Raw genomic sequence first — 17,566 nt, 5'->3', positions numbered from 1 at the left:
AGCCGGGCGCCGGCCAATCGCTGAGTCACCCCGAAGCGGAGCCACAACAGCCTCCTTCCACGTGCGCCGAAAGCGGGCGCGCCGCGTCAGCCGCCCGCGGGCGGCCAATCAGGGAGCGCTTCGTGGTGGTAGGAGCGGCCCCGCCCCTCCGTCCTGGCGACGCTCCTCTGGGCCGAGGCTATAAAAAGGGGAGGGCGAGAGGCGGGAAAGAGCGGTCCGGAGAAGGGGCAGCGGAGAGTCGAGGGGAGAGCGCCTGGGAGTGTGTATGTGGAGAGCCGGTGAGTGGGGCGGCGGCGACGCAGTGGGGAAGCGTTAGCTCTTGCTCCCGTGAAGGGGGATGGGGGACAAGAACCCCCTCTTGGCTCCTTTATAATCTCCCTTGCCCCCCTTTTAACCTCCCTCTTTACCCCACTTTTGCTTCCCTTTTAAACCCAGCTTTAACACTCCTTCCTCCCCTTTTAACCCCCTTCTAACCTCTTTTCGACTCCCTTTTAACCTTCTTTGCCCCCCTTTTAATCTCCCTTTACCCCCTTTTGCTTCCCTTTAAACCCCACTTTAACACTCCTTTCTCCCCTTTCAACCCACTGCCCCATTTTAACCTCTTTCCCCCCTTTCTTCCCCTCCCCCTTTTGCTTCCCTTTAAACCCCACTTTAACACACCTTCCTCCCTTTTAACATCCCTTTTAAACCCCACTTTAACTCTCCTTCCTCCCCTTTTCACCCCTGTTCCATTTTCACCCCCTTTCCTCTCCCCCCCCCTTTAACATCACTTTGCCCCATTTCATCTCCCCTCTGCTCCCTCAGAGGTGGAAAAAACCTAAATGGTTATGAGTTGGCGGGATGGGGGTTCCTTCCCTCCACCCACCAAGTCTCCATAGCTGTGAGATCGGTTGTTAAAGGTTAGGGAGGTTTTTTTATGCATCAGGAATGAGGCCTGTATAGTGTGTTCTATTTTTCTCCCCAAGTATGTCTTAGCCTCGCCCATCATCTCAAGTTCTTTTTAGTATGGCTAACAGGGTCAAAGGTTTTCCTTTCTCCCTCTCTCTCCCCTCCCTCCCTTTCCTCACAACAGCCCTGTGATGTAGATGGGGGGCAGAGAGAGAGAGATCCACGGTCAGGGTCATGGCTGAGTTGAGCTTTGAGCTTGAGTTTTCATTAATGTATGCTTTGCATTTGTAAACCACCTGTTCCCATTTTATTCTCACAACAACCCTGTGAGGTAGGTGTGGCTGAGAAGTGGTGACTGGTGGCCCAAGGCCACCCAGTAAGCTACATGGCTAAGTGGGGGATTTGAACCCTGGTCTCCTAGAGGGTCTTCTAGCTGTGCAAACCTCTATGGAATTTCCTTCTTCTTTAATTCTAATGTCGAAGGGTAAGAAAGATACCAGGCTGCAGTTAACATGGGGGTGGAGGGGGAGGAAAGTACTTCACTCATACTTGAAGGCATCTTCATCTATTGTGACATTGTGTAGGGTTGCCATGTTTCAATAAGTGAAAATTTGGACACAAACATTATTTTTTTTGAGTTTTAAGTTTTGCCCATAGTTGTTGAAAAATGACGTTTTTGAGCTATTTAGAAAAATTTACCAAAATCTTGACTTCTGACATGGATTGTCCGGATTTCCTCAGGCATTTCAGCGATTTCCACCTGGACACTGTTTGCAACTGCCGTTTTCCAGCTATGTCCGGGAAATTCCGGGCGTGCGGCAACCCTAATGTTGTGCAAACCAGATCCAAATTAAGCTGCAGTGGGCGAGGTGGTGATATGAACTAAGTGGGGGATGAGCTTGCTTATGCTGAGGGAGGAAAACTGTCATTAAAAAACACACCAGCTAGAAATAAGAAACCAGGAGAAAAGCTGGAGCAGGATCCTTTTGGAAGGAGGTGAGCTGTGTTCCAGCTACACTGCATGCTAATAAGATAGATGTGAGTTTAAGTGCTTACAATGGGTGGTGTTCCAGACTGCTATTTCTCTCCCTGTAATTATTTCTGAATACAGATTGCATTAGCTCAGCTGTGAGTACAAGGCATTCAGCATATGAATGCATCACCTAAAATAATTAAGATTTTAAACTGGCAATTTAAGTTACAAAGGAGAGGCTTGTCCTGAACTAGAGTTAAATTAAACTGGTTATCTTCACCCTTTTCAGTCCCAGGACACACTTTTAAGCCAAACATACATTTGGAGGCCCATACTTGCATGGTGGTAGTGCTCCTATTGTGATCCACCTTGGATCAGGCTGCAAACCCACTTGACACACTCATTGAAGACCAGTGGACTAAACCACGGTTCCCAGTCCTTGCATGTAGTATAGCTTAGAGAGGACGAGTGCAAAGTTCTAGCCTTGTAGCTTATGCCCAAGTCCTAGTACAGTGGTACCTCAGGTTAAGTACTTAATTCGTTCCGGAGGTCCGTACTTAACCTGGAGCACCACTTTAGCTAATGGGGTCTCCTGCTGCCGCGCTGCCAGAGCCAGATTTCTGTTCTCATCCTGAAGCAAAGTTCTTAACCTGAAGCACTATTTCTGGGTTAGCGGAGTCTGTAACCTGAAACATATGTAACCTGAGGTACCACTGTACAGGTGTGGGGAATCTTTTGCTGAACTACAACTCCCATCAGTCCTTGCAAGAATGGCTGTTGGCTAGGGACTAGAGGAGTTGTAGTTCAGCAACATCTGGAAGGCCAAAGGTTCCCCACACTTGCTCTCATTCGAACAAACCACAATTAAACCTTGGTTTGATCTCCTTAACTATAGTTAGACTGGTTTGTATGACACAGTAAGCCAAAATATGCCGTACCATGAACATGTGGTCTCCAGGAGAGGTTTGGTTTGTTCCTCCCTAGTTGTTATTTTTAATCCTGCACTGTAGTTAGTTAACACCTTTACTTGCTAACTATCAGCTGTAGCCAAGGTGCATCCATGCAGTCCTGGTAAGCCATAGTTTGGTTTCCCATGTTGTTACAAACCAGGCCAATGCAGCTTAGTAAAAAGTGAAAGCAGAAGCTCCTCCTCCCCATCCCACCTCACACAAAAGGAATTTTTCACTGCTTGTTGATAATTAAAATTGTGGTGTCTATTGTCTTAATTGTGCCAATACATTTTCCCCCTGACTTCCAGTTCTCAGACAAGATAGTTAGCAGTTATTTCTAGCTTACCCTGAAGGTTATTGAGCCTTTACCTGAACCTGGCCACACCATAATCTGAATTATTCTTACAATATTATGCCCAAACCCTTCACTTCTTATTCCCATCAGTGTTTCATTCTCATCACTACTTACGATACGATAATCGTTACTATAATCTTTATTGTCATTGTCCCATACAGAACAATGAAATTGAAAAAATCTACATCAGACATTCAGAAACCAACAAGCCTGCTATCCCAACCTGGTTAACCCCCTAAAACTCTGATACCCAATCAATCAATCAAACTCCCACAGAGACTACCTTACACTGTGTTTAAAACCAAAATCGCATGCAAACTGGGATGTTGTGTAGTTACTATTTTTATTTTATTAATTATAAAATTTGTATACCACCATATACCCACAGGTCCCAGGGTGGTTCACAGAATAAAACCATGATATAAAAACACAGAATACATAATCAAAATAGAAAGAACAATTGTTACTTTCATTTTTATGTTGAACAGCACAATTTAGTTTTGAAAGCAAAGTACAGTGGTACCTCGGGTTACATACGCTTCAGGTTACATATGCTTCAGGTTACAGACTCCGCTAACCCAGAAATAGTACCTCGGGTTAAGAACTTTGCTTCAGAATGAGAACAGAAATCATGCAGTGGTGGCGCGGCGGGAGGCCCCATTAGCTAAAGTGGTGCTTCAGATTAAGAACACTTTCAGGTTAAGTACAGACCTCGGGAACGAATTAAGTACTTAACCCGAGGTACCGCTGTACAAACTTTAATAGAACAGGCTGTTTTATCCTTATAGCTATATTATTTCATTTCTCTGTGCGTATATGCTTAGAGCTTGTCCCTAAACAACCCTAGAGAGCCTTGGTAGAAGGAAGGAGGGGCAAGATGAAAATGAAGGAAGGAGGGTTTGGGAGAATGTAACATATGTAAGAGTGTAGATAAAGAACAACTTGTTTGTGTCCAAGTCTTGCCTGCTGTGGTCTCATTACCAGGAATAAGATGCAAAACAGGCATGTATAGACACGTATAATAATTTGCATATGTATCAAAAACGGTATTCGTGTACACATTGAAATTGTAATTGCCCATGTTAGGAAGTGATAAATGTCAGTATGTGTGTTGACAACTGCAGGGAACAGAATTTTCAATTGGGAATTGGTAGTTATGAAGTGCATTTCTGCATTATCAATTTTATTTATTTATTATTATAGCCTGCAATATCCCATGGGCTCAAAGTAGCTCATAGCCATTTCATCAGCATCTTTCTTTGTCCCCAAAGGGCTTGAAGTAAGCATTAGGTTTTGATGGCTGAGGAAACAAAGGCAGTCACACTAAGAATAATACATTACTTCCACTTGCTATCACTGTTGCTCCCCGTGCCCTAAAATAAAAAAGCTTGCACTTATTTCCATTCACTGCCACCTCTCCATTCTCATGCCAAAAATACACAGCTAAATGTGTGGGGGAGGGTGGAGACCTGTTGAACTGCCCTCACTCCTGCAGTTCTTTTTAAGGGATGTATTTAGTCTTTAGCAATCCTGTTGTGAAAAGGGAAGGGCCGAAGTATAGGTGACTTGCAGCTTACACACATTTAACTTGTGCACGTTAAGGGCCTCCAGGAAAAAAAGACTTTGGGAATCCCCCCCCCCCCCAACGTAAACCCAACATATGTTGAGAGTCGCCTGCAAACACAGCAGGTGGAAGGAATGCTACAATTTATTTTGATTGCTTTTATTTTGCACAGGTCAGGCAGTGTTTTTGCAACAAAGGAGAAGCCTGATTATAAAGCCAACCTCTGCAAAATGGCCCAAACTTTATCCATTGCTTCTGACATTACTGAAAAAATAACAAGGTAACACCAGGTTACCTTAGTGTACAGATACACAGACATGCACATTTGCCCTTTCTTGGGTGGTTTTAGTCATTACAAATGTGAGTAGGCAGCTTTAGAAACGTGTGCATGCATATTGTGTATTTCTGCACATATGCACACACACAGTTCAGAAACTGTAACCCTTATAAGGTCACCTAATGTTTCCTTGATACTGCTGATGTTTTTGAAAATTTAATATTTGTAGGGAGACATTTTAAGCAGGCTTGAAAAGATAAGCCTCCCAACATGGACTAATTCAGCATTTCCCTGCTGTGGTGCTTGTTGATGATTGTAGATCTTTAACGGCAGAAATTTGAGAATAGATCCTAAACCCTTGTTTGGTGGAAACCATAAATACATATAGAAATGTGGCTCTGATCCAACCAAAGTGAAGTACTTACCTCCCTTTGATTCCAATAGCAGCAATCTAAGGGAAGCATTCAGAGGCACGCACTTCTGATTATTCCACTGGTGCAAGTGTTTTGGCTTGCCTGATGAAATGATTCCCTCTCCTCCCACCACAGGATATTCCAGGGTTTCTGGTGACACACCCCAAGCCAATTTGGGGGGCAAAGGAGGGGGGACCTCCATTGTGGAAGTTGTTGCATAGGGTTTCCACTGGTGGGACGCATTCATTTAATCCTACCATAAGCATTTGGCATAATATTTAAATAATGTGTGTACAGTGGAACCCTGGGTTGTGAACATGATCTGTGCAGGAGGCACATTCGCAACCCGCAGCGCTGCGTCTGCGCACACACGTGTCGCGATGAGGTGATTCTGTGCCATGCGCAAAGCGTCGAAACCCAGAAGTAACCCATTCTGTTACTTCCGGGTTTGGCGTGGTGCGCAACCCAGAAACATATAACCTGAAGCATCTGTAACCCGAGGTACCACTGTATATTAAAAACTGTTAAAAAAAATAGACTGCACAGTTTAAACCTTTTGTGTGATATTCAGTATTTGAAGTAGATTCATTGAAAGCAATGGACTCCAAGTAATTTGTTTTCCCTGGGTCTATTTTGAATATAACTTAGGTTTACATCACACCTTGCTCGGAAAATGCCTTAAAAAATAATGATCAATCTTTTAGTAGCTCGGGTAAGTATAAATTATTCTGAAGGAAGACTACTAATATCCACGATGAAAGGAAATATATTAGCTGCAGCTGTGAACTGTTACATGCCTGAGAAGTTGGTGCAAAAGTAAAAATATTCAAAATTACTTTCCTTAAAAAAATGTAAATAATTCACTAGTGAGATGCTTTGTTGCCAAAGGCTAATCATGTTGTTTTCCCCCACAGGAATATTGCAATGGCTACCACACAGGCTGTCTTTATATTTGCACTCTGCATTTTAATGATAACAGAATTAATCCTGGCTGCTGAGAGTTATTACGACATCCTAGGTGTTCCCAAGACTGCATCTGATCGCCAAATCAAGAAGGCGTTTCACAAACTAGCAATGAAATACCACCCAGACAAAAATAAGAGTCCTGGAGCGGAAGCAAAATTCAGGGAAATTGCAGAAGGCAAGTAGAATCCTATTCTGTTTTACTAAACACTCATTGACCTGGTATTTCTTGATCTCCACTTGACATGGAGATGAGTAAAGCTAGATATATTTCGTTGAATCCAACTAAATCATTGCACACGGGGAACAATAGAACTTTCTATCCCTCCCATCCACTGCCTCCAAATTTGCTCTGGAAGACTGAGGGAATCCTCGTAGCAGCTTCCTGGGGAGAAAAGATAGAGAAATGCTGTTGCGCTCACAGAAGTCACTCTGCATGTGCACTGATTTAGTAGGATGCAAACATTTAATCCTGCTTTGGGTAAAAAAAGAGAAAACTTGCATTTTTCAAAAAGTAATGAAACTTATCTGCTTGTGTAGGAGTCCTGTGTATTCCTTGGAGCACAAAAGGAACTAGTACTTAGTACTAGAAGAATCTTAATTTTATATTCCAGGGATTAAAGAGTCATCTGGCCATAATAACCCTTTTAGCTATCTTTGGAAACTGTTGCACACAGGCACAACTTTATTTATTGTAAATATTTATACTCTGACTTCTAGGAGTGTAGTTTCCAGCAACTACACCTCCTAAATTGTAACTAAAAATAGTTACAATTGAAACACAAATTGAACTAATAGGCGGTTTTTTGTTTCACTTAATTTCTATCTTCTGCTGGCGTGAGACAAATCCAGGGAGACTTTAGCATAAAAGATCCAGAGAGGCTCAAAAACATATGTTTAAAAAAAGTTTTATGTGATCCTTGATAAAACAGAATTTGCAAGTGGATTAAAAAAAACAATAAGTTGTTGCAGAGCACTTAGGGAGGCTCTTCTACGGGCCCTGTATCTTTACAGGCCATTCTGTGCATGCCCCCTCAGAAGTAAGTCCCACTGAGTTCAGGGATGCTTACAGTCACATAAGTATGTGTAAAACAGTTCGCCCAAGTCATGTCCTTGGCTGAGGTGTTGACATTTTGACAGAATTCTAAATTCAGAAGAATGAGGAACTGATCTGGAAAGGTTCGGTGGTAGAACACATACTTTGTTTGCAAGAAGTCTTGGGTTCCATCTTCATAAGTCTGGGACCTAGGACTGCTTGTTAGTGTATTGAGCTATATGGCTCAGTTGTCTGACTTTGTGGAGTGTGTTCTATTTGTGACCTAGTATCATCAACAGTGATGTAACATTTCTCCAGCATTTTGAAAGCTCAAAAACTTCCTCAGTTCTTTTACACGAGAACCTTGAACTTGAAGTGGCCAGGAGCTGAATGAATATATGTTATGCATCCAGAGTATATTCACTTCTACTGAGCGAAAACTGTTCTCTCTCTGAGCATGTGCTAAACTTTCTCTTGCATTGCTCTTTAACAGCATATGAAACGTTGTCGGATGAAAACAAACGTAGGGAATACGACCAGTTTGGCCATGCTGAAGGACGAAGAAGCAATGGAAACACTTTCCAGCAGCCTTTTAACTTCAATTTTGATGACTTGTTTAAAGACTTTGACTTCTTTGGCCAACACCACAACACACAGTCGAAGAAACATTTCGAAAGTCATTTTCGGAGCCATCAGCATGCTCACAGCAGGCAAAGACGTTCTTTCCCAGAATTTTCCTTCGGAGGGGGACTGTTTGATGACATGTTTGAAGATATGGAAAAAATGTTTTCATTTAATGGGTTTGAGAACACACACCGACACACAATGCAGACTGAAAATAAATTCCATGGATCTAGTAAGCACTGCAGAACTGTCACACAGCGTCGAGGAAACATGGTTACTACATTCACAGACTGTTCTGGACAATAATACCTGGGCGTTTCTTCTCTGCCCCGCCCTTAAGGATTTTCTTTCTTTCTATCCTTTGCTGCTGAAATACAGAAGTTCTTCTGTGAACTGTGTGAGATTTATTGTTTAATCAGAGTACTTTAACTGCTGAAATAAGCTGTAGCTAAACTGATAACTATTACCCAGAACTGCAACAAAGCAAGATGAGACGATGTTGACCTTATTTAATTGGTTACATAGAATGTGCATGTGGGGGGGAAATCTCCATATGACAGTGTTAGGGTCTATTTTTAATAACATAGAAGCAGGTTAACAGATTACCTCACTAGTGCCGAGTTAGTGGTACAATAAACATTATTATTGTCAGATTTCTATTTCTATAAAGTGTTATCCTGTTGAGTGATTGTTTGATCTTATGTTTTTAATTAGTTTGCCTACTTCAAACCTGAGTTATTAGTAGTCGCTTTAAAATACCATGAAACATTAAATTTGACTTTTTTAGGTGACGTGTGACAAGTGTTGAGCAAAATTGACCTTGCAGCTCTTATTGTTAGGCCCTGAGCACAGAATGTTGGGAAGCATTAGCAGCGACGATCATGGCCAGCATCTGAGGTTGGCTTTGTCACTGTTAGCCAGTTGTGAGTTTCATTGAATTGCCTCAGTACTAGTGTAACAAACTACTGTTTTACCTGTACCGCATAAAACAGAACACTTGACTTGTCTCTTTTTTTAACCTAGTGCGTATGTTACTATGAAAGGCCGGGGGGGGGGGGGGAATCTTGTTGTCATGACTTAAAGGCTGAGGTATAGCTACCCCTTCCTTATAGAGGCCTTTAATGTGTGTTTCTATGTATGTATATTATTTCCCCCTTTTGCCTTCAGCCAACAAAGTCGAGTTAGTTCCATATTTACGTATTGCTTCATGCATCCAAGGGCACTCCAAAGCAATTTACCATAATAAAATACAGTAGCCATAAGAAATACAGTGGTACCTCGGGTTACATTCGCTTCAGGTTACAGATTCCGCTAACCCGGAAATATTACCTCAGGTTAAGTACTTTGCTTCAGGATGAGAACAGAAATCGTGCTCCGGCGGCGCGGCAGCAGCAGGAGGCCCCATTAGCTAAAGTGGTGTTTCAGGTTAAGAACGGACATCTGGAATGAATTAAGTACTTCACCCGAGGTACCACTGTATACCAAAACAGCACAAATGTAAAATGTGAAGTGCTCATCAAAAGGAAATCACTTAAACATTGCTGGGAGAATAAAGCCATATTTGCCCTTGGTGTCAGAAACTTGACAAGTTGCACCAGACCAGTTTGAGAGCATTTTATAAATGGGCCCACCAACAGAAATGGGCCACTCTCTCGTTACCACCCTCAGAACATTACGTAATTGGAAGGGAACACACAGAAGGACCTCACGTGTTGATGTGTTGATGGGTAATCTGTTGACCTGAGGAAAGAGGGTTCATGATGCATTATAGGTTGAAACTAGCACTTTGAATTGGGCTCAGAAATACATTGGCAGAACTAGAATTTTATATTCAGATTTCCACCTCCTGTTCAGTAGTCTGGCTACTGTGTTTTGTAATGGCAGCAGGAAGTTTTGGTATACCCACCATTGGCACTCCTCCATACCATGCCCCCATGGTGAGCCTGCTAAATAATTGTTACTACATTGAGTTGGATAGGTACCATTGCCTATACAATTCAATGGGGAAAGCTTCTGTATCTCCTCACTTCAGTGCAAAATGCAATATTCTTCAGCAGCCAATGGCATGCATTCAGTTTCTGAATTATGTGCAGAGGTACCAAGAGATGTACAAAAGTGATGGAAGTGCAAGCAACCTTTGAATATAGACCCATGAGTTGTGTAGGTACTGGAGTTGTGGATGTCTTTAGTGAGGACCACCCTGTGTAAAAAGTGAAAAGCTGCTTAAAAGTTTCAGCTCATGCAGTAAGCAATGGTCTTCAGCTGGTGGGTCATGATCTCATCCAAGGTGGGTCACAACAGGAGCACCACCGCCACCATGCAAATATATGGCAAAAGATTCAGAAAGGGTCCCCATGTTTGGGTTAATAGTGGGTCTTGGGTCTGAAAAGGTTGAAGATACCTGCATTGGAGAACTTAGCTAGGAAAATAGGTTCACTGTAACAATGGCAATGGGTATAAATCAATATTCCAGAAGCTCTGTAAAAGTACACACCCTTATGTTTGGTATCAACTTGATTCTTGCACTCGGAGTTGAAGACAAAGCATGCAGTATTTATAGTTAACACATTTTGTCAGCAATTGCGTTTAATGTTGCTTTCATTTGTTTATGTTCTGCACTAATATTTTTAAACTCGAAACATAGACGTGAGTCTGCAGCAACAACCAGAAGCGAATGAGGTGAGGCAAAGCTGTCCACCAGGGTTACTCCTATTTCCCTGGACAAGGCAGTGGTGAGTTTGGGATTGTGTGAATGCCCCAGTAGAGGCTTTCTAGCAAACCTCCTTGTGCACCTGCACAGGTAAGCTGCAGTGACCCATGGCAAGAAGGTAGCTCTGCCTCACCACACTGGCCACTACTTGCAATAGTGGAATGGGACCCAGTGCCTTGCGAGTACTTAACAGGTGAACATGTTTTTAACTTAATAGAGAGTTCTACTGTGAGCCTCTTGCCAGAGTGGATATTCCTTATGCAGCCAACCACTTGTTAAAGGACCAGTTACTGCGAGACTACCTCCCTAGTGGTCTTGGGTGGGCATTTATGAAACATGTATTCAGCAGAGGAAGAGAGCTTAAGTGCTCAGCTTAAGTAGCTTAAACAGCTGCCTGCATGCTTTAACATAAACTGGGTGGACCAAAGGAGTGTGTGTAGGCACACACCCATGGTCTTCCACCGGAGCACAATTCTGGGTGTCTAGAACAAGTTGTAGCCACCTTGTCTTAAATACATGTCACTGAAACACAGCAAGCCTCTGCAAGTCCCTTACATGGATCATGCCACTCGGTAATTCGTTCCTGCTGCAACTATCACACAGGTTTACAGGCAAAGATATAAAAGGCCAAGAGTAACGTACTTAAAATTACAATCTTGAGAGTTGAGAAAATGTTTGGATTTCCCAGCCCAACCCTTCAGAGATTCTTATTAGAATCGAGGAAAAATAGTTGCATTAAACATAGGGTCTGGACAGCTCCCCTGTGGTCAGCTTTTCATTCTGTGATAGTATAAATCTTTCAGTATAGGGGTTTTCTTTTGTTTTCTCTTAGAATGCCATAGCATTAAGAATAATGAATACCCACACTTCCCTTTTCTTTCCCTGTTCTCTGCAGCAGCAAATGAGGTAGAATAAAGTGGATTGCATCCATGAAGCTATGTGCATCTTTGCACTAGTTTTTTGTGTTTTTTAAAGGCCTCTTCTCTCCACTCCCTCTTTTGCTCCTTTTCTATTTGGAAAACAACATCCAAGCAACAACAGAATATGAATATTAATTTTCTAGCTTCTTGCCCCTTAGACTTTCAATTATTGTTCTGTTACAATTGCTTAATTGGTAGTCCATGGGGAGAGAGAAAAAAACCACCCTAAGATTCCATAACTAATTATAGAATTGAGGACATTCTCCGTATGATTTTAAATTAAAATGCTGAGCTTCTGAGGTCTAGGCAAAGACAAAGCGAGCTATTTAATTGCATGTAATAATTTTCATCTAAGAATGGAGTTTTGTGCCACCGTGCTTGTGGCTTGGAAATAATCGTAGGGATGTTCCTCCTCAAAACACTTCACTATATATAGAGAGAATTGGTTTTTAGTAGCTAAGAGCTTCAAGTATTCCTAACAAAAGACAAAAAAAATACTCATACTAGAGAATTCCAGTTCTGCTTGATCCAAGAGGTTTTTTTGCAGGTGCTCAACATATAAGGAAAGGTACATTTCTGACAGGCACAACTTTATACATGCCTTGCTGCATATGTAGCCCCTTGATGTTCAGTTATGAAACATTTGTTTTTATGTAAACCACTTAAAGATTTAAACTATATTGCTCGGCATGGATTGATAGAGTGAATGAAGGCTTAAAGGGCTTTTTAATAGATTACAGAAATGAATAGCTTTTTAAGTAAATGCCTAATACGTAAAGGAGATGGGTTTGGAGTGGAATGAGATGATGAAAACTGAAGTTAGACCTTTCAATTGAGAAGAGAGAATTTTGAGAGAACAGTTTGTCATGCATGCATAATGAAAAATTCCCCTGCAGAAATTCCCTCTCTGAGCCAGTTATTAAGATTCAGGAGCTATGTCCTCCTGTATATAGTCCCCTGGAATGATGGGAGAACATGGCCTTTTAAACTGTCACTGAAGTCTGAATTTCTGATAAATCTTAAACCTGCCTTTGTTACCTGTGTCTCTTCCTTCAGACAGGCACCATCAGCATGATATCACAATGGCCAGTCTCTCTCCTTTAAACTGGCAGCATCCACAGGAGAGCATAATGATGTTTCAAGGCAGGCAGATTCATCACCTCTCTTGCTGAAGCCAGATAGCAGCAGCAACACGTGGACAAAAGTCTCTCTCTATCAACACAATGATACCAGCGGAAATCGGAGTGTGTGACACAGTATTTTCCTCAATGAGGTGAGCCTATACAGGAGCAGGCGATCACAACATCGGGGGTAGAGTGCTCACACATATAGTATGTCAAGTGGCTTACAAGTGTCTCTCTCGCTGCAATGGGGATCAGCTCTCCAGCTATTACACAGCTTGGACAGCGATTACCCCAGGGTAGATGGTCGCAAGAGGAAGTAAACATAGTGGAGGCAGGCAGAGGACTGCTAACACCTCTTGAGATACAACAGAGCAAAAACTTGCAGACTGAAGCTGTTTGCCGTTTGAGAGACTGATGGGCAGAAGAACAGCAGGAACTGGCAGAACATAGGGACAATCTAGGTTTAAAGACACCTTAACTTTGTGGCAGACAAATCAAGAGCCAGCTCTCACCCCATGTCCCTCACATTCAGAGGAAGCTGGTCCATGAGGGCACTGCTCACCAATCTGTGTGCCCTTAGCTGGTCCCCACTTGACTGCCTTCTTTCTTACAACCAGTCAAGGGGTGAGTCTGTCTGTCATTGGCTGTGACGGTTGGTCTCCTTGCCTACTGATCTACCTCCTCCTTCAGCGATCACTCATAGCCGAGTAAGATTGTCTTCCATGAACGCAGTCATAGCAGTGTGTCCATAAATGACTATGGAGGCCAATTCTGGATCCACGCATCCTTCCACAGGGTGGCCATAGGTATCTGAGTGGGAATTGATCACAGTTATGATTTGCCAAATGTGCCTTCCCCTTAGCTCATTTTCCCCATTCGCCCTGAGATCGTGCTTCTTCAAAGTCCATGATGCCTTTAAAGGTAATGGGACCCCTGATCATTAGGTCCAGTCGTGGCCGACTCTGGGGTTGCTGCGCTCATCTCGCTTTATTGACCAAGGGAGCTGGCGTACAGCTTCCGGGTCATGTGGCTAGCATGACAAAGCCGCTTCTGGTGAACCAGAGCAGCGCACGGAAACACCGTTTACCTTCCCACCGGAGTGGAACCTATTTATCTACTTGCACTTTGACGTGCTTTTGAACTGCTAGGTTGGCAGGAGCAGGGACTGAGCAACGGGAGCTCATGCCATCGCGGGGATTCAAACCACTGACCTTCTGATTGGCAAGTCCTAGGCTCTGTGGTTTAACCCACAGCGCCACCCGCATCCCAATGATGCCTTTGGTAGAAACTATTCTCCAACTTGCGCACGCCCCAGAGGGCACCAGCCACCACAGCTGACATATTCCTAGGGTCACAATTTCTAACCTCATAAAAGTCAACAAATACGATTAGGTGCACTTTGTTTTCTTTAATAATTTTGCTTCTTTAAATGCCCATGGCAACTTGGTTGCAAAGCCACTGGTCAGAGAGAACTTCATAACCACAGATGATGATGGATTCAATGTGACCAGTCAGTTCCCTCTCACCTATATGCATATATGTATATTGTGAAGGTTAAGAATGGGGCATCCTGAAACTAGGGCTAAGAAAAGATATCCCCCCCCCCCAAAAAAAGTGATTCCATTTACAAACAATGGATTTAGATGCAGGGTTTGGGAACTGTTAATCTGGTGGTTAAAGGTAAAGGGACCCCTGACCGTTAGGTCCAGTCGCGGACGACTCTGGGGTTGCGGCGCTCATCTCGCTTTACTGGTCAAGGGAGCCGGCGTACAGCTTCTGGGTCATGTGGCTAGCATGACTAAGTTGCTTTTGGCAAACCAGAGCAGCACATGGAAAAGCCATTTACCTTCCCACTGGAGCGGTACCTATTTATCTACTTGCACTGCATGCTTTCAAACTGCTAGGTTAGCAGGAGCAGGGACTGAGCAATGGGAGCTCACCCCGTCACAGGGATTTGAACCGCCGACCTTCTGATCGGCAAGCCCTAGGCTCTGTGGTTTAACCCATAGTGCCACCAGCGTGACAAATATTCCTCCTCTCTCTGCTTCTTTTAACTGCTCCTGTCAAAGGTCTGCAACCGCTTGTGATGATGCCCAAAAGTGTTTATGCAAAAATATAAATAAATTAAGAGGCAGGGGGAATAGTGCTGATGCTAGCACCATATAGTCCTACCCCAAATCCATCCATTCTGGTTTGTGACAGTTGAAAGGGACAACGGTGGCACTGTGGTCTAAACCACTGAGCCTGTTGGCCTTGCCGATCAGAAGGTTGAAGGTTCAAATCCTCATGACGGGCTGAGCTCCCATTGCTCTGTCCCAGCTCCTGCCAACCTAGCAGTTTGAAAGCATATCAGTGCAAGTAGATAAATAGGTACTGCTGTGACGGAAAGGTAAACGGTGTTTCCGTGCGCTCTGGTTTCCATCACAGTGTCCCATTGTGCCAGAAGCGGTTTAATCATGCTGGCCACATGACCCGGAAAGCTGTCTGTGGAGAAATGCCAGCTTCCTGGGCCTGAAAGCGAGATGAGTGCCGCAACCCCGTAGTCACCTTTGACTGGACTTAACCGTCCAGGGGTCCTTTACCCTTCTTTTTTTTACCTTTTATGACAGTTGCCTCCTGTGTGTCTTGATTGTTGCACGTGTCTACACAATAAGTGCAGTACTTTGCGTAAAACACAGGTCATTCCAGTTCTGTATGGACAGGCAATGGTGTGAAAATATTAAATCTGCAAGTGTCCAATCCGCTTTCAGTATTGAGCTTTGCACTGCGGAGATTCAAGGTTATAGGAAATGCTAATATCTTCTTGGTTGAGTTGCAAGTTGTCAGTATGCATGAAGTGTGGGAAACTTTAGGATAAGCAATTTCTTTAATAACAGCATTAGGCTGTCATTCAGAGCTGCAGTGGGAATGCGAAAGTCTTCAGTGAATTATTGGGATGTCAGCAGCACACTGTTTTGATGGAAAGGAGGGGAACAGGCCACCCAATTCAATGCACGCCTCTGTGTTTAATGTGAAGGGCATTTTTAGACCTTATGGGCAACTGATAAAGTGATTTGTGTAACGAACTCTGGCATTAGCAGCAGCACTGCTGTGCCCATTTCTGTTTCATCACTGTCAATGCTGATGGGAGCATCGGTGCAACTCGCATATGTGAAAATATCAGATTTACTGAACGCCTTCAGAATTGCTCTAATTGCCTTCCTTGCACCCCTTATGGACACAGATGAGGCAATTGGTCTTAGGTGTGGAGGGCAGACTGAAATAGGAAACCTTGTGCTTAGATTGCAGATTTTTTATTTTTGAAAAGTGAACAGTACAGGCTTTCTAACTACTGTGCACTAAATTGTTTCTATTTCCAGGAAGATGGTTGTAACAGTAATACAAGAGTCCACACAATCACTAGGTTGTGTCATATGAATTTCAGAAATTCCTCTTTTCTTTATGGAGGAGTAAGTCAATGTCATTCATCTGCCCTCCCACAGAAGAGTGGTTAAACCAACTGAACATGTGCGATGGAGTCACAGAAAGTGAGGTAATTGTGACATCTTCTTGCTCTTGTTTCTTGCTTGATTATAAATTTGAACTATGAGTACTTGTTATCTATGTGGCTTGAGTGCTTAGTATGTGTATCACAGCAGGGGATAGAGTAATTTGTAGTAGGTTGGCAAGGATATTTGACTTCAAACTGCTTAACAATAGCAGCAATCCAATACCCCTGGAAGCGTAGGTGGGTTCCCACAAGTGAAGACACAGTGATAACAGTAAGAAACTTTGTGGAACTAACAGAACTGGACAACAGGGGCAAAGCAACTGCTTATAGACATTTCTGAAAGCCTGGGCCACTCCCACTCCCAACGTGATTGGTTGTCTAAATTTCCAAGCTGCGAATCACGACTCAGAGTTCAAGGGCCAGTGGCAGAGGCTCAAATCCTGAAATGTTCTGTGATTGGATATCATGTATCAAATCAGAACACAGGGGCTCAGAATCCTTAGTCTAGACACAAGCACAAGCAAACACAGACTACTGAATACATAACACCCCCTCCACGTTAAATTATATTGCTGAAATAAAAAAGGTTTGGTGGTATCCGGGTGTGGCCTTTTGCATAGAAGGACATTGTGTTCCAACAATTCTGGTACTCATAACAAACTCCTGGGCTCAGAATTCTTTTAATTCTAAGTGCAACCGCTGGCTCCAGTACATACCTGGGCTTCTAGTAAGAACAAAGTAGACATTGTAGAACAAAGTAAGAACAAAGTAGCCTGCCCATTCCCATTCTGTAGTAACTCAAATACCTATATATGCACTTGAACCTTCCAGAACCATAAGGAGAAGATTCTTGGACAGCAAACATGAAGGGAAATGCTAGACTTAGGTCTAGGTTCCACAAGGCATCAAAAAGCAATCCTAAGAAGTATAGCCGCTGACTAATCAATCAATGTGAAGGAATAAATGAAGTCAAGGTAAATGAAGTCATGTATTTTTATAAGATATAACTATGAAAGGATTTTCAAACTTTTACAGAGAATAAGCCTATGGTCTCCCGACTATACCGGAATTTCAAAACAATCTGATGTGACTTCACAGCACCGGATATCATGCCAATGTATTCTAAAATATGTAGCTGTGCTGACTATAGATGCATCTTTCCAAGGCTGATGGATTTCTGCACAACTCGCAACATCCCTCTCTCCTCCATCCAGACCATCAAGAGGCATTGTTAAGAGTTAAATGACACAGTGCTGCCAGGCAAAAGCACTTGTGGGGG

The 17,566-nt window shown here is 43.1% G+C and overlaps 1 protein-coding gene and 1 long non-coding RNA gene across 2 annotated transcripts; both read left to right on the top strand.

Moving 5' to 3' along the window:
• Positions 1-125: 125 nt before the first annotated feature.
• Positions 126-9,044, top strand: DNAJB9 (DnaJ heat shock protein family (Hsp40) member B9). The gene is made up of 3 exons (XM_080999383.1): positions 126-278; positions 6,335-6,561; positions 7,913-9,044. Exons 2-3 carry the CDS (start codon positions 6,345-6,347, stop codon positions 8,347-8,349), a joined length of 654 nt encoding a protein of 217 aa, XP_080855509.1. The 5' UTR covers positions 126-278; positions 6,335-6,344; the 3' UTR covers positions 8,350-9,044.
• Positions 9,045-12,416: 3,372 nt separating this feature from the next.
• LOC308473656 lies at positions 12,417-17,266 on the top strand. Its single transcript, XR_013984150.1, has 3 exons — positions 12,417-12,946; positions 16,157-16,329; positions 17,119-17,266. It is a non-coding gene; the product is annotated as an uncharacterized lncRNA (long non-coding RNA).
• The last annotated feature ends 300 nt before the right edge of the window (positions 17,267-17,566 follow it).

The sequence above is a fragment of the Podarcis pityusensis genome (assembly GCF_964106645.2).
Source record: "Podarcis pityusensis genome assembly, chromosome: 3".
Lineage (NCBI taxonomy): Eukaryota > Metazoa > Chordata > Lepidosauria > Squamata > Lacertidae > Podarcis > Podarcis pityusensis.
Note: the sequence above shows the minus strand (reverse complement) of the source record. Positions and strands in the feature narration are given on the sequence as shown.